The following is a 21,841-nucleotide window of genomic DNA, read 5'->3' on the forward strand; positions in this document are numbered from 1 at the left end:
CAGATTCAGCTGTTGAAGGAACACATGCAGTTGTCCCTGTCATTCCAGGGCTGTACAGGGGAGCAGGAGCGTGACATAAAGTGCCTGAGACGCAAAGCAAATCCATGTCCAAGGACACATAGCCAGGAGAATCCCAAAGTCACATTCCAGATGCAAGATTAGCAAAACAAAAGAATCCCGAAGTCACATTCCAAATGCAAGATTAGCAAAACAAGAGAAACATACTTTGGGTACAACACAGAAAAATCCTGCTTTCCAGGTAAACCGGGGTTATTAATTTAACAAAGCCAGTTAGAGAGAAGTGGAAGAGAATTCCTCTTTAAACCATATAAAAGCTGTTCAATATTGGAAATATTTTTTTTTAACGTGGCCTGGAAAAGGTCTCATGACTTTTACTTTCCCCCCCCCCCTTAAATTATTGGTAATTGTAGAATCCCAACCCCCTTCCCTTGTTCATTGAGCCAAAATTACCTGTGTGTTATACATTCACTTCCCTCAGTTCTGCAGGATATGTGAAATCTGTTACTGTGGGTTTGGAAATACAAAGCTGAGTCAAACATTCAATCTTTCACCTGAATATTCTGGAACACAGTTCAAAAGGAAAAGTTTACAGGACCACAGGAACAAACCCCTTTGTTCATTAAAACAACCTTGTGGTGTCAGATGTGCCAACTCCTCCCTCAGTCCCTGCTCACAGCACAAAGCCACAACCTGAAAAATATCTGCATCAAAAAATGAATTTAACATGCAAAAACCATTTTAAAAACTCATTTTAGATGAGCCTTGCCCTGTTTTTTTTTCTTTTGTATCTACTATTTTTCAGCACCTGAATTTTAATTTTTTAAAGGATTCTGCCTCTCCAGCAAAATAAAACATTTGTACTCACTGTGCTACATCCCACACTCCTCAGCATCTCCATTTGTGTCTGGAATCATTTTCTCTATAAAAATATCCAAGTAATCTTTGCTGTTCACTCCTGTCCTGTTATTTTCCATCAGTGAATGTGGTGACACCAGTCAAATACATTAGATTTTACTGATCAGAAATTCTGACACCTGGGAAGTGAAGCTTGGTTTGAGGTGGAAATTGCTATTTCTACTCAAGGAATAAAACAGATGCCAAATCCAGCAATAAACCAGGTTTTCCCTGCCTTGTTCTACATCAGGCAGAAATCTCCCACCTGATCTCGACCAAACCCAGCAGCAGGAAGGCAAGACACAGGTACAGCAGTGCTGGAAACAGCTTCTTGTTTTGGTCTTTCCATTAATGTGCTGAAAAATAGCCCTTTTTTCTAGAAAAGTTAGTGGAATGCAAGACAGACTTTGTTTTTTTTCACTCTGTGTTTGAGCATTTTTTAATTAAGACTGTTGTGCTACCAAAACCTGCCCTATCCTACATGTCAGCAGGGTTTGTCCCAAACTCAAAGCACTTTTTAGCATAAAGCACCTTTTACCTTTATTTCACAGCTCAAAGCACAACCTGCCAGACAGTGCCCATTTATTAAAGGCAGTTATTTGTGTTAATATGGGAGAAAGGGAAGCTGTCCTCAGCTTTTAGCCAAATTATTGCCTGGGGGTGATTCATCAAGATGTCTTGTTTTCCAGCTGCTATTTTTGTGTGGCCAAGTACTGGCACCACTGGAATAACAGAGCAAACCCAGCCTCCTGGAAGGCTCAGGACAGCTCTCCACCATCACCACCACCCCAGGAAAGGTCAGAGTTGTTCCTTTTGGGATCATATCTCCAATCCAGAACACCAGCCCTCCTTCTCTTGCTTTTTGCTGAGGACACAGCAGCAGCTTGGAGATATCAGGTCTGTATTTGAAGAATTCAACACGTTTAATGGCAGGATTCGCTTTGAGCATCCTTTGCTTTAAAGATAAAAGTGCAAAGTTAATGACCAAGGCAGTAGGTGCTTGTGTGTGCCCCCAAACCCTCCCAGCCTGTGTTCCTGAACTCTTGCTAAGAAACCCCTGGGACTGCAGAACCCCCAACCCGAAGGCCACGTACCGGAGGAGTAAGAAAACCATTAATGAGGAGGACGAATGCACCAATGTATTGGGGAAGAGCTCTGGGCACCGGGGCCAGCGGGGAGGGCAGAAGCTCTGGAATGTTCTCAGCAGCCTCGGGCAGCCATGGGGGTGGGGGGCTCACACACCGCCCCCGCTCCGGTCCACCGGGATGGCGGCGCGGCGCCGCAGGTTCTCCTCGGCGCTCTTCATCAGCACGGCCAGCCTGCTCCCCGACACGTGGCCCTTCTGGATGGCACTCATCAGCTGGGGACACAGGGACAGCAGCCCGTCAGCCCCCTGCTCAGGGCAGCCACGGGGCACAGGGCACAGGTCTTTGGGAGCCCAGAGCCCTCACCACCCCTTCATGAACCTACAGACCCGACTTCTCCAGGGACAAACCAACACTGCGGCTTCAAAGCCTCCCCTCAAGGCTCGTTTACACTTCCCAGAAACATCAGAGAAGGCTTTGGGCAGGCACAGGTGGCAGGAAGAGTGGAAGTACCAAATATGATCCACTTGGAAGTCCCAGTGCAGACAACCACCATCACTGGGATTTTTTGCCATGACATTTCAGAATGTGGGATAACCACCCCTCCCACAGGGTTGTTTGTAATATCTGTGAGATGCAGCTCAAACAAGAGTACCATTCAGATTTTTTTCCATTTAGGAAGAAATTCTTGACTGTGAGGGTGGGGAGGCCCTGGCACAGGTTGCCCAGAGAAGCTGTGGTTGCCCCTGCATCCCTGGAAGTGTCCAAGGCCAGGTTGGACGGGGCTTGGAGCAACCTGGGCTGGTGGAAGGTTCCTCCCAACCCAAACCATCCTGGGATTCCATGATTCCTGATCCACAACTGACTCCAGACCAAGCCCTTTTTCACTCACAAGCCTTTCTCTGCAGAGACACTGTACTTGACTTCCACAATTCCTTCAAATCCAAACTCCTTTATAGACTTTTAAAACTAATTTGCCTTTAAGTCCTGGGAGCTGGGCTCGGCTCTCTCTCAATGAGCACACACTAGTGCTAAGATTTTAGTTAATTCTTTTTTATCCCACGGATAAAGTGAGCATTAGATCTGAAATTACCTGCAGACAGCTCAGCACAGAGCGCTGGGGAAGAAATTGGCACTTGCAAAATGCAATTTCTTACTCCCATGGAGTGTAGGAATCCTTCAGATTCCTTCCCTTCCATAAGAAAATCTATTCATTGCACCTGCAGTGGGACCTGTGCAAATGTGGTGTCAGCCCTGCCAAGGCTGAGTTGGAAAGGGACTTTGGACAAGTCCTGGAGTGCCAGGACAAGAGGGAATGGCTTCCCACTGCCAGAGAGCAGGGTTAGATGGGATATTGGGGAGAAATTTGTGCCTGTGAGGGGGGTTGCCTTTACATCCCAACCCCAAGGTCCCCCTCTCTGCTGAGCATCACTCCATGGACATGTGTGGGCACCGGGGGCTGCCAGGCCCGGTTCTCACCAGGCCATTATTTGGGTTCCCTCAGCACTGTGCTCCCACCTGGAGAGCCAGGCAGCCCCCAGGTACAACCTGTTCTATATTCTAACATAAACCTCCACAAATATTTGCCCAGGGCTTGCACAACCGCTCGGCGCTGAAACGCAATTACTTGGAAGTTTTCAGAAAGCAAACACCCAAGCATTGGGCACTGACTTAACAGATCCATTAAAAAATTAAACAAACATTTAATGTATTTTGCTCCTTCCATGGCAACCCCCTGTTCATTTCAGTGCCACTCTTCCCACTTAGCACTGGGCTGTGAGATGTGCAGGAGCCACAGAGCGACACAGGTTTGCAAAGACAATTGTGAAACCACCCCAGGGCAGTGCCTGCCCTTTATATTGTACAGAGATGACACAGGGCCCCCAGCCCCCAGGGGGACTGCTCAGCCCAGCAAAGCAAAACCCCCACAACCCTCCCAAAACCCACAGAACACACAATTACTGGTTGTTGCAGCTTCTTAACCATGATGTTCCCCAAACTACCCAAACTCCAGCTAATGCAGCTCTTGCAGTAAGGGCTGGGCTCCCCCAGCTGAAGGTCTCCACATGCCAAGGGAGGTATGAGGGTGACCCTTTCCAACAGCCAGAACCAGCTGGGATTTTCTCTTCCATTTCAATATGTCACCACAAACTCCCAAAGCCATTGGTTCTCCCTCCCTCCTGGTTTGTTTGGTTTGCTTTTTCCCCTTCTCCCGAGTTCACTGCAGCTCCCCAGCTCAATCGCTGCATTTTAGGCAAATAAATACTCCTTTTTGCTAATGCTGGACACAACCTGTGAAAATTTTCTGCATTTAGATTCAACAATGCTGCTCTTATCCCCAGCTCATCTCCAGAGAGACAATTACCATTTCCTTCGCCTTGATCTTGTTTGTTTAACTTGACACAGTGAAGAAAGGGCTGACATTGACCAAAATCCCCAGCATTAATTTCTCTCCTGTTCCACATTCATCATTGCCACGGGGCAGGGGAGACATGGCAGGCTCTGAAATACCACCCCAAAAAACACTCCTCAGAACAAACCCAGCTGGCAAACTGCATATGCAAAGGGAGCACCCTTGGTTTTATTTGAAAGCCCCACAAAAGGCAGATGCCTGTCATTTCTTTCAAAGAAACTGGGATAATTCAGCCAATCCAGGAGTTAAAATGGGTTATTGGGCCTGGATGGCCCTTATAATATATTTACAATATAATATTCAGTTATTTAGTTTATGAATTCATTTTTTATTTATAGTTTATTATTATATATTATTAATATTTAGTTTCTTATTATTCGGTTTATTCATCTCTATAATTACCAGTAATTTAGAAACTACTAATCCCTTAACAGTCCAAGATAATGTCAGTGTGCACAGCTCTGCCATGCAACTTCCAGTGGACAACCGTATTATTTTTTACATATTTAAACAGCATTTCTGTACTAAAAATGCCAAACTCAGGACTGTACCGGGGCATAATCTGTAAACTGGACCTGTTCTTGGGTCTCAGTGGAAAAATATCGTTGCCCAAGCTGCTCAAGGATGGCTCTGTGTGTCCCTTGTCACAGGTCACACTCACCTGGTCTCCATGCCAGCCCTAAGACAAGGGGAAAAAATTCCCTACCTGTGGCTTTGCTCACTAAAGAAACAGCTTCTCCTGGAAGGAGAGGAACCACCCACCTGCAGGAACTCGTTGAGCTCCACCTGCCCGTTCTTGTTGAGGTCCACCTCGTTGAGGATCTCGTGCAGGGTGTTCTCGGCGATCTGCACGCTGATGCTCTGCACAAGGCAAACACACCACTGCTCAGCACAGCACAGCTCAGCATAGCTCAGCACAGCTCAGCACAGCACAGCTCAGCACTGCTCAGCACTGCTCAGTCCTGCTCAGTCCTGCACTGCTCAGCTCAGCACAGCACAGCACTGCTCAGCTCAGCTCAGCACAGCACAGCACTGCTCAGTCCTGCACTGCTCAGCACAGCAACAGCACTGCTCCAGCAATATAGAAACTGCTCAGCACAGAGAACACTGCACTGCTCAGCACAGCACTGCTTTCAGCCAGCACTGCTCAGCACAGCACGCATAAGCCACAGCACAGCACTGCTCAGCACTGCTCAGCACAGCACAGCACTGCTCAGCACAGCACAGCTCAACACAGCTCAGCACAGCACTGCTCAACACAGCACAGCACTGCTCAGTACTGCACTGTTCAGCACAGCACTGCTCAGCACAGCTCAGCACTGCTCAGCACAGCACAGCTCAGCACAGCACAGTACTGCTCAGCACAGCTCAGCACAGCACAGTACTGCTCAGCACAGCTCAGCACAGCACAGTACTGCTCAGCACTGCTCAGCACAGCACTGCTCAGCACAGCTCAGCACAGCACAGCACTGCTCAGCACTGCTCAGCACAGCACTGCTCAGCACAGCTCAGCACAGCACAGCACTGCTTAGCACAGCACAGCACAGCACAGCACTGCTCAGCACAGCTCAGCACAGCACAGCACTGCTCAGCACTGCTCAGCACAGCACAGCACTGCTCAGCACAGCTCAGCACAGCACAGCACTGCACTGCTCAGCACAGCACTGCTCAGCACAGCTCAGCACAGCACAGCACTGCTTAGCACAGCACTGCTCAGCACAGCACTGCTCAGCACAGCTCAGCACAGCACAGCACTGCTCAGCACCACACCCCAAGAGCCACAGGGGCTGCTCCCAAAGGAGACCGAGGGATCCTCACCTCCAGCACACGCTGCACGTCCAGGATGGTGATAAAGCCCTTCTTGTCCTTGTCAAACATGTGGAACCGCTTCTTGTACCTGCGGGAGAAGGGTTATCCATGGGGGACTGCACCAGGAGAGGGACAGGGGCTCATTAACTCTGCTGCTTCACTCACCTCTCAATATCTGAAGGCACTAGGCTGATTTCAGAGCTGTCTGTTAATTGGTCTGTTTTTACTTTGTAGCCCATTTCATAATAGAGAAATTTTCTTGCAGTCTCAAGCTCTTCCTACAACAAAAACAGAAAACCTGTGTATCTGAGGAATAGCAAGTTCTTACACAAGTATTTTTCATGTAGTATTTCTTATTTATTTCTTATATTTTATTATTAGATTCTTCCATTTAACCAGGAGTTATCTAAGCTGCCAAAATTAAGCAGATGGCAGCTGAAAAGTATTTTAAAAGTTAAACTTGGGCACTTTTTAGTCTTGGAAAGAGGTATCAACTCCAGTAAGACTTCTAATTTCTGTGTAAATGCTTTCAGGACCATCCCACACCTTCAGTCACAGATGGGGAGCATGCCCATCACAGGAGAACACGGCCCTTTTGGGTCAGGCCTACAACACACCATTTCACTTCCAGCTGATACCTCAGTGTGATGTTTCACCCAACTGTCCAAAACCAGCAAGAAAGTCAGGAGGCTCAACACCAGGCAGGTTCTTTATGGTTTAAACTAGTTTTCCTGATGGTAGTAAAATGACTTTATTACCTGAAAGTTCAGTGCAAGGTCTTCCCTGGACAGGTTTTAATGAGTGATAAACCCCTGACATACATAAAGCACCACAGAATTGAGTTCTCTCTACAGCAAAGGGTCTTTTTTCAGAACAAAGCCCAGTGGGCACCCAGGTGATGCAGAGATGCCTCAGTGGCATTCCTGAGCTCCCACGAGCCATGGAAAGCTTTGGAATTCCTACAGGTGAGTGCAGGACTTGCCCACTTTTCTTCCTGCAGGTGAGGGTGGGAATGGTGCCCAACTCCCCACCAAAGGTGCTGGCACTGGGGCTGTCCATGCAACCCTAACCATGTGCTCATTCCAAATTCCCTGCCTTGACAGCTTCCCATTTGCTAAGCTAGTTTTAGGGAAGAAGTGGTGTAGCTTTGTTCAACCTGGAAAAGGATTCTATGAGCAAATGTCACAGGGTGAGGGTGAGGCACCTCTAACACAGCTGAACTCCTCTGGCTGTGATACACAGCGCCAAGCAGCACCCTCACACCTGGGACAGGATGGGATCCCTTTCCTCAGGCATTCCTGCAGGCAGGCTCTAGGATCACAGCAGGTCCTCTGGCTCAGATGAGCCCCTTCAGAATGTTAATCCAACTTCTCACTGGTTAAAAGGTTCCATGAACACTCCAAGGGAAACTCTGGAGTGGAAGTGCCAGCTGAGCATTCACAGGCTCTGTTTGCTTCCCAGTGAAAGAGGTCCCAGGGGCCTGTCCCTGCTTTCCTGCTGTTGCTCCACCACACTCAGGACAGTATTACAAGTGCAGCCTCCACTATTCTGGGCACTTCTTTGTTTACAACAACAGCAACAAGTGCTGTTTGGTAGCTTACTGATGCGGTAGCTCTGAAGGGACAGGATTCCTGTCAGTGGGATAGCCAGGTCTGTCCTCAACACCACAGACATCACTCCTCAAAAGACAGAGTGAACAAAAAGCAATGACACAGACTACAAGATCCTCCTTTGCTGAGGCAGATCAGCTGAAAAGTGTCAGTAAACAAAATAACTGATAGGAATAGGACAGTAATGCCAAGTCTGCTTTCATTTTTAAAGCTGGGGAACAACAGGATACAGATCTTCCCTTTCCCCTCCACCCCCTGGCCAATCCCAACTCATTTCACAGCTATTTGATAAACTCTTTATAACGAAATGCACCAAGTGACTCATTCTCTCAGGAATAAAACATCGCTTGTAGTTTTCTATTCAACCGACTTGGATCGTTAACATGGAAACTCCTTAAGCAAAACAAAGCAGCTCCAGCTGAAAAAGGCCCTTTGTACCTTCTTCTTCTGCTCGCTCCAGTTGAGTTCTTTGCCCATGATGTCCACGATCCTGGGCAGGGCCTCCTCAGCCGCCTGCACGTTGAGGAAGGCGAGGCGGGTGCGGCGGGAGATGATGTCCACGGCGGTGCGGGCGTACTCCTTCACTCCATACACCACCTGCAGCAGGTCAGACGGGCATGGCAATTGCATCCCAGAGCACACTGCTGGGCTGGCCACGCCACAGGAGCTGTGGCAAACCAGCACCCACCCAGCCAAGAGAAGGGCTTGGAAAGTTCCCTTTTCCTTGGGACGTTTTATAAAACTCACCCGGGATAAATTTTTTTATATATGAAATTAAAAAATGACATTATATAAGCAGTTAATTATTTATATTAGTATGTGTAAATATAAACACATAAAAATAAAGCGAGCTACAGGTAAGAGGAGAAACAGGATCAGAAAAAAATCTGGACCTTCCCAAAGGAAAGGGCTCAAGGAGATGTTTCACAGAGCCACGACCTGCTCTAGAACATGCTCATGCCAAGAACAGACCCAAAGAACATGAGGCAGTTTTCCCACATACCTCAGCTTCGATGTAGGGGAATTCAGACACGAGACGTTTCCCAACAATTGGCCACCTCTTCCCTGTGACTTGGGCTATTTTGGCCACCTCAAAAGCCTTGTCCCCATAGGTGGAAGCCAAGTGCTGAGCCACCTGTGGAGAGGAAAACAAACCCAGTATACTCTGAAAGCATGAAATATGCAGTGTTCCTTGTCCACTCCCTCATCAGCAATAACAAACAGGCTACAGAGGGTGTTAGATTGTGACTGTGTGGGAGGAAAGTCTGTTGTGGATGGGCTGGACCAGCACTGCCCCCCGTGTCTGTATCACTGGGTCTGAGGACACCCCAGCTCTTCTGCCATGCTGAGATCACGGCTGATGTACAGCTTTGGGGGCTCCAAGGGAGACAGACCCCAACATTTTAGAGCAGGAAACAGTCAAGACTGAAAGGAAAGAAAAAGGAAAGATGAAGAACAACTACCAGAATTTATTTCTGTTCAAACCATCTTTGCCCCAGCCAGACAATAAGCTCTGATCAGGCTCACCAGACCTTTGCCCACATTATGCTGGTGTTTGATTTAGGGAAAAACCAAACCCCTGCAACACCAAAACATCCAAGCATCACCAGAACCACAACTCACCTCACTTTCAAGCCCGTAGTCTTGGACCAGCCTAATGTAGAGTGTGGGGCTCCAGTCCTGACCCCCCTCCAGCTTCAGCCCCATGGTTTTACTGGATCCTGCCTTTAGGTTGTGCTCCTGAATGGCTGCATCGATGGTGTCCCGTGCCATGGCACGGTAGGTCGTCCACTTCCCCCCTGTGGGAACACACGTCCACCTCTTTATTTGGGAAGAGCAAGAAGAATATGAAGTTGCTACACACTATATACATATATATAATTATATATGACAGGATTCTCATCAGGCTTGCCCCACAGAGCAGTGTCTAGCTCCAGGACCCGAGGGATGATGAGCAGAGCCCCCTGGAAGCCCAGCCCAGCCCCACGAGGGGCCCCAGCAGGACCTGCGATGGTGACGAGGCCGCTGTCGCTGATGGTCACCACGTGGTTGCGCGAGATCGACTGCGTGTCCTTGGAGTTGGGGTCTGTCACCAGGGGCCGGATCCCGCTCCACGCTGCCAGCACGTCTCCTCTTCTCACTGTCCAGGGATCAGGCACAGTCAGCTCAGAGCTGAGGGGGATTTAGCTCCCACTCCTCCCGGGCTCTGGGGCACTGCCAAGGGCTGCACCCCACCGTGACCAGCAACCTGCAAAGCTGGGGGACAACTCTCCAAAGTCAGGGAATGAGCTGGGCTACAGAGTTACAGAATCACTGAGGTTGGAAAAGACCTCCCAGACCATGGAGTTCAACCTGTGACTGATCCCCACCTCGTCACCCTGAGCCTCCTTTCCTCCAGGCTAAACCCAGCGCTGCTCCAATCAGGATTGGCAATAATTGCCAGCCCAAAGCAAAGTCAGACAGACAGGTCTGTTTGTCACACTGGTGAGAAACCCAACAGAACAGAGATATCCTGGGAATGGATAACCCGGAGAGATTCAACTGTCAAACTCACCCACCAGCCCATGAAAGCCCCAAGCCCCAAGCCCAAACCCTACCAACACATCACCCCAGCACCGTGACTCTCCCTGTTTGCCTGTGCTGGCAGGATAGTCCTTACACTACATTTTAAAAGCCAAAATAAAGTTTGTGCCATGAGTGTAACATTTCCTTTTAGGACTCCCAAGCTTTTTCTCTAGCTTATAGGTTATTTTTCCAAGTTCTCCTCTTGACAAGTCATCTTTACCCACAGCCTTCACCCTAAGTGCAGTTACCGATCTGCTTCACACCGAAGTCTTTGCAACATGTTTTTATACAACTTTCAAATAAACGATAATTGAAAAATCACTAAAAGGGTGTAAAAAACATCCCCCAAAGAACATGGAATAGATTTCCAAAATCAATGGTGCTCTGCCAGCGTGTTTAACCTGCCAAAATGAAGTGTTAATCACAGGACTAGGACCCCATATTACGTTTATAAACTAATGGAACGAGAGGAAGCAGCACGCGTGACGCTGTAATTAAGCAGCTGGAAGGTGTCCAAGCCTGTGGAAGTTGATAACCCTGGCACTGGCTCTGGCAGCACAGGCAGGGCTGTGGAGGGTTGATATGGGCAGAGCAGTTGTTATTTCAGTACCAGCCATCTATAAAGATGGTAATTGCAGGGGTGAGAAACACCCAGTGCCCAGGTGGGCTGGAGTCAGAGGGATTGAACACTGTGGGATGCACTGCTGGGAAATACCTGTGAAACCATGGAATGGCTTGGGCTGGGAGGGGACTTAAAGATGATGTCAGTCCACCCCCTGCCATGGGCAGGGACACCTTCCACTAGCCCAGGTTGCTCCAAGCCCCATCCAACCTGGCCCTGGGCACTTCCAGGGATCCAGGGGCAGTCACAGCTTCTCTGCCCAACCTGTGCCAGGGCCTCCCCACCCTGCCAGGGAAGAATTCTTTCCTAATATCTAATCTGATCTCTGTCTTATTCTAATTCCCAACTCCCTGCCTGGCCTCCCGCACTTCCAACAGCAACTGCTGCTCCAGACACTCAACAGGACCTTCCCTGGAGACTCTTTCATAACTTCACACAACATGGAGACATCAATTCTCCACTGCAGGAAACAAGGAATCCAGCATTTCCCATCTCCAGACAGCAAGTTCTCCTAAATCTAAGGATGTTCCAATGTTCCTGACTGAGTGATTTCCATTTTAATGCAGCTGCTGCAGCAGAAATACAGTGGTACAAATGCTGTAATTTAGATAAACCAAAGCCTCGCTCCAAAGGAAAGACGCCCAGGGCAGTCACCACCCCTGGGAGTGGTCAAAAAATGTGTGGATGAGGCACTTGAGGACATGGTTTAGTGGTGAACATGGTGGTGGTGCTGGGTTGATGGCTGGACTTGATGATCTTTGCCAACCTTAACTATTCCATGATTCTGTGATTCTAAGGAAAGAAGCCCCTGTCCTTCAAACCAGCCCTGAGCCACAGCAGGCCAGCACCTTACAGCAAAGGTGCTGAAGGGAACAACTTCAGCTACTGAAGGGAACAACTGCCACCAAGGAATTTTTATACATTCTCCTTCTGGCCCATTTTACTTTCCCACCAAAACTGCCACTGTAAGATATTTACCAACCACGCAAAGTAAATTCTAAGAATAAAATGCCTAGAAAAATGAAAATAGAAACAAGGGCATGGGAAAACTCCAAACACCTTTTTCTTCCAGGTGAATTATTTGCTGTACTTCCCCAGGCTGGGATGGCCAGACCCCTGAGCACCTTCCCAGGGGAAGGAGCCCTCCCAGGGTTACCTTCCACGTCGGCGCCCAGGTAGTTGCGCACTTCGCTCAGGATGAAGTTGATGTCCTCCTCCGTGGGGATGGGGTGGGAGGTGACATCGGTGGGGCTGTCCGTGGTCCCTGCGATCGTCATCTTCTCCCAGGGCAGGAAGAAAATCACCCTGCCATCACTGGTGGCTGGGTCCAGCAGCCCCATGTTGTCAGGGCTGAAAGAAAGGAGGGACGTGGGTCAACACAGGGCAGGAGCAGCTGGGGTTCTGCACACCTGGTGCTCCAGGGAAATACTGGAACAGAACCTTTGTTCTTAGGTCAAATGATTTAATAAATAAATAATAGAGTTCACCTCTGGCCAAGACCTGCCTTTAAACAGCAGTCCCAGGAGTTCTGGGAAACAAGGCCCTCGGAAGTGAGGCTCAGAAATTCCCACAGTTTGGTTTCCTAAGCCAGTGAGCAGATCACAACCTTAAGGTGGAGCAATCAGGCCTTGGGCATCTCCCATCTCCATTCACTCTGGAAAACCTTGTGTGTTGGAACTTCAAATATGAACAGTTGGAAATTTTAAACCTGCAATGACTTGAAACTCTTTATTAAATCTGAACAACTGCTTTTAATCCCCAAAACAGGCAATCCTCTGTATTATGCCACAAGGGAGAGGGAAGGCTGAAACACAACAAGTGTTCACAGACTGAGCTGGGTTGGGAGGGACCTTAAAACTCATCTCATTCCACTCCCTGCCACGGGCAGGGACACCTTCCACCAGCCCAGGTTGCTCCAAGCCCCGTCCAACCTGGCCTTGGACACTTCCAGGGATCCAGGGGCCAGCCACAGCTTCTCTGGGAACCTGTGCCAGGGCCTCCCCACCCTCACAGCCAGGAATTTCTCCCTAATCCCTAATCTATTCAAATGGAAGAAAGAAAAACAGAACCCTGTTTCTGTTTTGATGTGTCTAAGTACAGAACAAGAAATAATAAAGATCAGATCTTATTAACCTGAGCTGTCAATTATTTGCACCCTGAACAGAGGGCAAACTTAAAGACATACAAAATCCCCTCCAACCTGCCTCCCCAATACATGTGGAGTGGGAGGGGCAGGGGGTGGCAACTGAGAGAAAAAGGAGAGAAAAGAGGAAAAATGAGGACATTTAAGGAGTCCTTCCAGTGACACTAAGCCTGAGTCTGTCACCACCTGCCACTTCAACAGGAAGGAACACCCACAGACTCCTGAGGGATTCGAGTGCTCCCAGTTCTGTGGCCCTGAGCGGGGAACTGTGCTTTGAGGAAAAAAGGCAAAAGAGACACCAATGATGCTGCTACTCAGAGATTTTTTCATTAGTTCTGACAGTGCAGAACGGAATCGTTCAGTACAAGGAAGAAAATCTGTAGTTCTTTGGACAGGAAATTTTAATTTATGTATCAGTGGTTTCTGGTATAATGTAAAATAAAATTCACAGGTACAAACCCAGCCACCTCCTCGTGGTTTATTAAAAAGCTCTGCTTGTATTTCAGAAAATAAGAAGCTTTTATAAACACTTAAAAGTAAACAGCTTTTATAGAGAAAAACATTAAACTGCCTCTTTCTTTGTTCATTTTTATTTTAAGGGTAGCTGCTGACTTTCATTTCAGGTGCTGCAAGTCCTTATAAAAACACATGTAGTCTCCAGTGGTCTCCAGGCTGTGCACCCACTCCTGGGAGTAGAGGGGGATATAGGGAGCACGTGGAAGGAGGACAGGAGGTGGAGATTTAGGTGGCAATTAGGAACTTTAGAGGGGAATCATTCAATGGGCTCAAACAATTCCTAATGAAAGCGAAGAGGTGCTTGGGTGAGAACTACCTATTCCAGCTGAATCAATGAATATTCCATTTTGAGGAAGCCTAAACTGATTACTGAAGGGAAGTTTGCAATATATGGCAAGGCTGGAAGAGAAGCTGAGAATTTCATACCTAGCATGTATATTAGAACCTTTTTTAGCTGATATTTAAAGACAGCTTAGGCCTACAGAGGGAGAGGTACAATCTAATAGGGGAAGTCAACACAGTTTGGGAAAGGTAAATCACCTCAGACAAATGATTACTTTTTAAAATGAAAAAGCTGTTGATTTAGAGACAGAGGAAATCAGAGATTTAATATACAGTATCAGAATTCAGAAACTTTACAGACATTTTCTTAAAAGTATGTGGGGTTTTTTATGTGATTTCATAAAAACTGTTAAAAATAAGGAAGAGAAACAAGCAGAGACTTCAAACTACGTTTTCCCACAGCACCTCTGGACTGAACTGTTTTTAGATGGCACAGCAAGTGCTGAGAGAGGATGCAAGCCTTCCATGTGCCAGTTATTTACTAAATGTGCCAATTATTTACTAAATTACTGATACCAGCTTTCCTGGGCAGCTCTCTCTTCCTGCCCCTTGCCCGGCTTGTTCCAGCTTATTTAAATAACTGAAGAGCCACCCAAACAAATGCAAAATAAGGTGGTTTGCATCAAAAAGCAGCATCTTAACACCCAAATACCGGCCTCCGGGAAGCCTGTGGAGTCACGCTGCTACACACCAGGGATACCTGTGAAACAACACAGCTTTCTAAGGCAGGAATTCCTATGATTCCAAAATGGATGGGAGAAGGAGGTATGAGCCATGTCAGCCACGCTGAGATTCCTCTTCAAAGGCTGCTAAAATGGGCAAGCTCAGTATTGCAAACTGTAATATGAAGCATTAAAGCAAGGCATTGACACACAGAAATGTCGAGGGAAATGGTCTGGGAGATACATGGAAGGTCTTGGCTCCATGTTGATCTCCAGCTGAAGAAGCATTTGACCAAAGCACCACAAATGCACTTAAAGAACAAAAAGTGACTTTCCACAGAGCAGAACTGAGGTACAACAGACAAGTTTACCTGGAATCTGGAATGCAGAGCAGAGAGGAAAACTCGAGAAAGACTGAAAATGTCTGAAATTGGTCAGAAGGGAGAGGAAAAAGCCTTGTATTCACAGACACATTCCAGGCTGGAAGCCTAATTAATGAGGGGAGGAATTCTGGGACTATTAACGAAGAACATCAATGAGCAAAAAACCCACGGGAAGTGAATGCATTAGGTTAACATTAGTTTTACAAAATCTTAACTACGTTTATAACTGACAACCTCTAAATCTTAACCAAAAAAAATAATTTTTGTGACTATGGGCCAAAATTCTGTAAAACATTCACCACAGGGCACAAAACATTCACCACAGGGCACATGGACAGGGTGAAATGCCATCCCTCCTGTCCTGAGGAGTGTCCCCTGGCACCAGGAGAAGACCTGATACAACCCAGATTAAATCCCACGAGTATTTTCTGTTCAGCAGACAGTTCCCTGCTTTCAGCTCTCACACTCCAAGGAAATTCAGTGCAGTTTTATCTAATCAGCTGTGCTGTGGAGGCAGCATGTGGGCAGATACTATTTTCCAAGGAGAGTAATGCCCACATGCTGACATACACCGGGGAACACGGAGAACAAGAATTCTCCACATTTCCAATTAAAATTATTGGGTTATTACAGAATAAATAAATGCATATCAAGCCATCTCCTACTTTGAATTTACAAAGTGAGTCCAAGTTTTAAAGCTTTCCATGTTTTTCTGTAGGGCCATAAAGCCACGTCCTCCTCCTAGCATATGAGGAAACTGGGATTACAGCCCATTTCTTCACATTTTTAGTACTTTAAAGCAGCTATCAGGTCATTTTTCCATTTCTCATGGGGAAAGATACAAAAAAACCCAGAACAGAATGCAGGGGTGATTTTACACCAGGCCAAAAATGCCTCAATTTTAGTCTGTGGTCATGTGCTGTTAGGACAGCTCCAGCAGAACACCCTGTTGTGCCCTGGAAGGCTGAATTCCCATTCCAAGGAGCACGATGGTGCTGTGGAAGGCATTACTGCAAGGGCTCTGTATCAACAGAACTGGGCTAAGTCCATAAAGCAGAATTTCCATTAGGATGCTAATGACTTCAGGAACCAAAGGTAATATTTGAGTTCCAACTGACAGGGCTGACTCGGGAGAAGGGGATTTGGCTTTGCACAGCAAACAGGGAGGGAAGCAGGAGACTGCAGGGAGCAGAGTGCCACGGGAACCTCTCCTGGAACGGGGGTGGCCAAGGGGGGCACATCCTGACCACCAAAACCCCCACAGGTTGGGGGGAGCTTGTGGCCACAGCAGTGCCAGAATTTAACTGTGTTACTCTGAACTAATTCTTTTGGGTGACACTAATATTACTTATTATTACTTATCATACTGCCCATTATATTATTTATTCTGTACTTCTGCACTCCTGGTGCAGGTGGCAGAGCCATTGCACAGAGAGTTTCATATTTAAAGGCAGGGGGTGGAACGAGACGATCTCTAAGGTCCCTTCCAACCCAGACTATCCTGTGATTCCATGATTTAACAGGACAAGAGATCCTGTATGAACATGCAACCTCGCTGGCAGGTTTTCCTAAGGAGGTGACCAGGCAGGCAGCACACTCAGCTCAAAGGCATTATTGAAATAGGTGCTCTCACAAGTCTGGTGACGCTCTGCCTAAAGGCCTTCTGCTTCAGCAGGAGTCCTGCCTTGGGGAGCTTTAACTAAGAACTAAAAGACTTCAGTGTTTTCTGAATAGATGAAATTGTTCTTCTTGTCGGCACAGTGCCAGAATCCTCTTTAAAAAACACAAATAAAAACCAAAATCCAACTGTGCATTCAGAAGTGCTGTAAAACCCACCAACGCGTCCCCGCGAGCTCATTTATTCCCCAGCAGAGACTGTTACAAATGGTGTCACAAATGGAGCAGGCCCCGAGCCCCGGTACCTGTAATAACCAGGCATCACGATGTGCACTCCTGCACTGGGCTGACAGATGTTGGGCACTTCCTCATCATCCATTTTGCGCACGGAGTCTGTGAAAGGTCCCGTAGCATTGATAACACACTTGGCTCTGACATCAAATTCCTTCCCTGTGAAAGAAAACAGTATCAATCACAGACACCATTTGTTTCCTGCTCGCTGACGCTCTCTGTTATTAATCTCTCTATGAACTCACCCTACTGTAAAGTGTATCCTGCATGTCTGAACACAACAGCTGGGGTGGGCTCTAAAAATTAACTAAGTGTTCACCTAACACCAGATTTGAAGGAGAATGTTTTAGAATGGAATTCCAGCTTATCTGTGAGGGCAGACAAGGTGGAAGTTGCTCAGCTGAAATCTGCCTCTCAAGAAAAAAGATTTCAGTCTCACCCCACAGACTCAGTAAATGGGATTATTACAGTACAGCACGGAGCCTTTGACAATGTCATCTTCCCTTGACAGAAGGGTTTGGACGTAAAGCTCAGTCTGCCCTGCCAAAACACTGGGATTTGAGTGAGAAACGTGACAGAAGCTAAAGCTGAGTGACACTAATGGCACGGCCCGGGAAGATGGCTCCTCTGCGGTTGGTGGATGTTCAGAGACAGCGGCGGCCCCGCAGCTCCCTGCAGTCATCCCGCGGCTCCTCTCCCGAGGGGCTCTGCCCGTGCACTCACCGGTCAGGACGTCCCTGCAGCGCACGCCGCACACGCGGAGCTTCCCGCTGGCCGGGTCCGTGCTCTTGAGCAGGCCGCGCACCTCGGCGTAGTTGGCGGTGGCAGCGCCGTAGCGCGCGGCCGTGAGGGCGATGGCCAGGTTCATGCGCGCGTCGTTGTGCTGTCCTGCGGGGAGGCACGAAGGACACCCGTCACCCACGGCGGGCGGGCGCATGTCACGGCCCATCCGTCACGGCCGGGCCTGTCACATCCCATCGCCCTGACGCAGCGCCGGCTCGCCCACGGGGGTGTTTGCAGACGCGGCCCCTCGCCGGACGCCGCGTGGGCAGCGCCGTGTCCGGCCGTGCGCCCCGAGGGCCTCCGCGCGGCCCACACCACACACCCCGCTCAAACGGAGCGCTCCTGCCCCTTCCCCTCCATTTAGGAGCAGACAAACCACTCTTTCCTCTCCCTTTTCCCTTGTAATCCTGCTGTAACTCTGCACTTGTATCCAAGAATCCTTTTGACAATCCAGCTGCCATTAACCAACAATTCTGATTACCAAGTGAACACACAACACCCGACACCCAAAAACATCCTTTCACAGACTGTGTCAAATTTAGCTGGTTTTTTCTTGTACATTCCTTTTAACTTCCCAACATACAACATAAAAGCACTCAAAAGAGAGAAATAAGTGGACAAGAATTAATGAAGGATTCTTAACATATATCATTAAAGATTTATTACTGAAATTCCCTCGTTAAAGAAAACCAAGAGAGAGGCGGAGGGACCATGAGGGGAAGATGATTAATTACTCTGAAATACTGGTTTCACCTGAGACTTTTCCTATTTATTATTGCACTGAAGTTGGAGGCCTGGATGCTGGCTGGAAAGAATTACTATACATTGAAGGGGCCAGGCTCTGTGTGTCCTGAATAATTAATTTCCAAGCAGGCTAAACTTCCCGAGGTATGGTTCACTTCCCCACCTGTTCAGACCACTCCTATCACAGATGATACTGATAAAGTGATAAATTTGTAATAGATACTGTAGTTGATTTATGTTGCCAGCATCCCCAATGTTTAGTATAAATGGTTTATGTAAAGTTTGGTCCTTCGGATTCTGCCTGCACCATCTCCAACCCCTGTGCAAATCATCTGTTCCCAGCTAAAAGGGCAAAGTTATAAAGATGGGATCAATGGCCTCGCAGGCGCCGCCTCCCCTCCCCAAAGCCCTCATTCCAACCCAGCCCAGGCCCTGCAGCACAATCTGTCTTCAGCTATGAGAAAAAAAGTTACACTGAGTGTACAGAAACAGCAGCATGATAAAGCACCGATGAAGAAACAAACAGTAACTCCAATTCCACTCAGCAAACAATGCCCGGAATCAGCTGCAAAAAAGAACAGCAAAACAACTGAGCAAGATGTCAGGAAAAGTTGGGGATGCTCCATCACACAAGATGCACGAGGGGGAACAACCATCGGTCAGAGGTGGCAGGCAAAGCATTCTATAAAGGCACCAGCATTGCTGCTGCTGTGGTGGCAGGGAGGAATAAATGACCTCATGAGGTTCACCCAGTCTAAGGCTGGGTTGAGAGAAGGAATACCTCGTGTGGAGAGGGAGTGATGGGTGGAAAAGGGCCAAAGGACAGCGACAAGCTGTAGTACAGCAGCTGCTTCCACAGAACAGCACATATTCCAAAGGAATCCAGTGTTCAAGGAACATGGACATGGCACTCAGTGCTCTGGTCTAGCTGACAAGGTGGTGATCAAAGGTTGGACTCGACCTCAGAGGTCTTTTCCAACCTAAATGATTCAGTGATTTTGTAATCCAAGAAATGCTCCTCTAGCCCGAAGTCGAGGGCTTTCAGGGGCACAGTGCCCTGGAGACATCCCCCTTCATGGTGGTGCTGGATTTGGGGCCTGCCTGGCCCACAGGCACCACAAGGTTTGGCTGTGCAGGACCATGCAGCAGGAACAGCACCCCCAGACACAGCTCACCTGCAAACCCAGCCCTGACAGACCATGGGCACAGGGGGTTCATTCCCTCGCTGCAGCAGGATCCTGGCCCAGGAGGGTTTCCTTAGTGACCTTCTGATCCTCCCCCTGTTCCTGCCACCAGCGCCCAAGGTGGCACCAACACAGACCAGAGTCCTCTGGCCACCCTGGGGTGGGGATTCATCCCACGGCAGCACAATTCAGCGTCAGCCAATATTAGCTTTGGTCTACAGCAACTCTGACTGTTTAAATTTGGCAAGTTTGCCTCTGCCCAGATTTGTCACTTATTTGCCCAGAGCAAAAGCAATCCCGAGGAGCCAATCAGCAGAATAAATAATGTGTGAATGGGTAATTTCTATAAAGCCAAACTTCTAAGTAACCATTGTTTAGCAAGCCCCAAATCCAAAGGCTGTTCCTAAAGTCAGAGTGAGCTCAGGACATGCTCAGTGCACTTCAGGATTTGTACCACTGTGTCCAAAACAACATTCTCCTGCTTCCTCTGAACCTCTCATCCATTTTCCCCTCATCATTATTCTGATATGAGAACCCCTGTGTTATTACTCACTCCTCAGCTCAGTCCAAAAGGAACTGAGTGCCCATGGAATTTATTTGCAGGAAGAGGACTGGGAAATAACCACTTCCTGATGAACTACACTGGTAGAAAAACCCACTGGCTTCAGATTGATGTGACCTACAGCATGGAGCCCTCAAGTATTGCATAGCATAAGTAACAGAGAGCTGGAGAGATCTGGATTTGAAGGGAATGAAGAGTGGCTTCCCAGCTTGGGAATTTATCATCTGTAGAGAACAACAGTGAACAGTTTGGGAGAGATAGGATCATAAGACAATGGCTTTATACTCAGGAACAGCTGTTTTTTGCCTTTTTGTTTGCTTAAGGCCCTCCAATTCACATGTGTGTGTTTTCCCCCAGATAATTACATTAAAATCCTGCACTCGATCAGAGAATCAGAGAATTAGAATATGCTGAGTTGGAAGGGACCCACAAGGACCATCCAGTACAACCCCTGGCCCTGCACAGACACCCCAGCAATCCCACCCTGTCCCTCAGAGCACTGTCCAAACCCTCCTGGAGCTCTGGCAGCCTTGGTGCTGTGCCCACTGCCCTGGGGAGCCTGGGTAGTGCCAACCACCCTCTGGGGGAAGAACCTTTGCCTGAGATCCAACCCTGGATTACCCACCCCAGCCAGCTCTGCATCCCTGTGCCTCACAGCAGCACTGCAGCTCCAAAGCCAAACAAAACAATGACCCTCCCGGCTACCAGAGGTGACCCCTCGGTGACACTTTGGGGTTTTCCAAATGTTTAAGCCAAAAAGTTATTTTATAACAACAGAATGGCTAAGACAAGTTAATCTGGCATCCGTCATAGATGGGGACACTCCTGGAGATCTCCTAACTGCAGGCAACCCAGTGAAATGGTAATTGTGACATTCACCAGGAACAGATGTTCACCAGCACCCTGCCCTGGAGAGGTCACTGGTGTTCACCAGCACCCTGCCCTGGAGAGGTCACTGCTGCTCCAGTCCTGCTGCTCCAGGGAAGGCAGTCACACCCCAGCATCTTTGGGAGAAGCCTCTAAGAGCCAATGCCGAGTTCTCTATGCAACTCCTCCCGTGGCACCACTTGAGAATAAGAGGATTTTTAAATCCTTCGAGTTATTTCTAGCAAGGAAAACTGAAAGAATCATCCATCCCCTAATCCACTGTTGTCAACTGCCGTAATACAGTGACAACAGAGAGATACTTTAACTTCTAAGGGCAGTCAGCCCAGCTCTTCCCAAAACACTGGCCAAAGTTCTTTCACTAAATTAACACTGAATCCTCTCAAAACCCCCTCACTCTTAGAAGCCACACTGCTGAGGGCATTTAGTGTGCAAAGACATTTTGAGTAAGTGTCTCCTACATCACACCAAGCCCAACAGTGATGCCATTTGGTTTATAATTTCTTCTTTTTGTGTAATTTAGGAAAATTCTATTTTCACTCCTTAGTAGCAAATGCTGTATTTCTTTCTTCAGCCCCAAACAGACAATGTTTCCGTTGGCACTCACAGGATCCTCCCCCAGAGTGCACACAGTGTACGTTCGGTGTTATTTTTGTCAGCACTGAGCCCCAGCCAGGGAGTGGTAACAAAGCCCACAGACTGGAGAGGTT

General features: G+C 48.0%; 1 protein-coding gene across 1 annotated transcript in view; it reads right to left on the bottom strand.

The window, feature by feature from the left end:
- Nucleotides 1–777: 777 nt before the first annotated feature.
- GPD2 (glycerol-3-phosphate dehydrogenase 2) overlaps nt 778–21,841 on the bottom strand; it is a 39,545-nt gene continuing 18,481 nt past the window's right edge. Inside the window, exons 7-17 of the mRNA XM_008923195.4 lie at nt 17,697–17,861; nt 16,988–17,132; nt 12,176–12,369; nt 9,838–9,972; nt 9,456–9,631; nt 8,836–8,967; nt 8,271–8,429; nt 6,388–6,500; nt 6,232–6,310; nt 5,176–5,274; nt 778–2,275 (exon numbers count right to left, since the gene is read on the bottom strand). Coding sequence (XP_008921443.1) covers nt 2,150–2,275; nt 5,176–5,274; nt 6,232–6,310; nt 6,388–6,500; nt 8,271–8,429; nt 8,836–8,967; nt 9,456–9,631; nt 9,838–9,972; nt 12,176–12,369; nt 16,988–17,132; nt 17,697–17,861 — 1,523 coding nt within the window. The 3' untranslated portion in view covers nt 778–2,149. The remainder of the gene's footprint in view (nt 2,276–5,175; nt 5,275–6,231; nt 6,311–6,387; nt 6,501–8,270; nt 8,430–8,835; nt 8,968–9,455; nt 9,632–9,837; nt 9,973–12,175; nt 12,370–16,987; nt 17,133–17,696; nt 17,862–21,841) is intronic.

Source organism: Manacus vitellinus, unplaced genomic scaffold (genome assembly GCF_001715985.3).
Source record: "Manacus vitellinus isolate BGI_N305 unplaced genomic scaffold, ASM171598v3 scaffold_43_pilon, whole genome shotgun sequence".
Classification (NCBI taxonomy): Eukaryota; Metazoa; Chordata; class Aves; order Passeriformes; family Pipridae; genus Manacus; species Manacus vitellinus.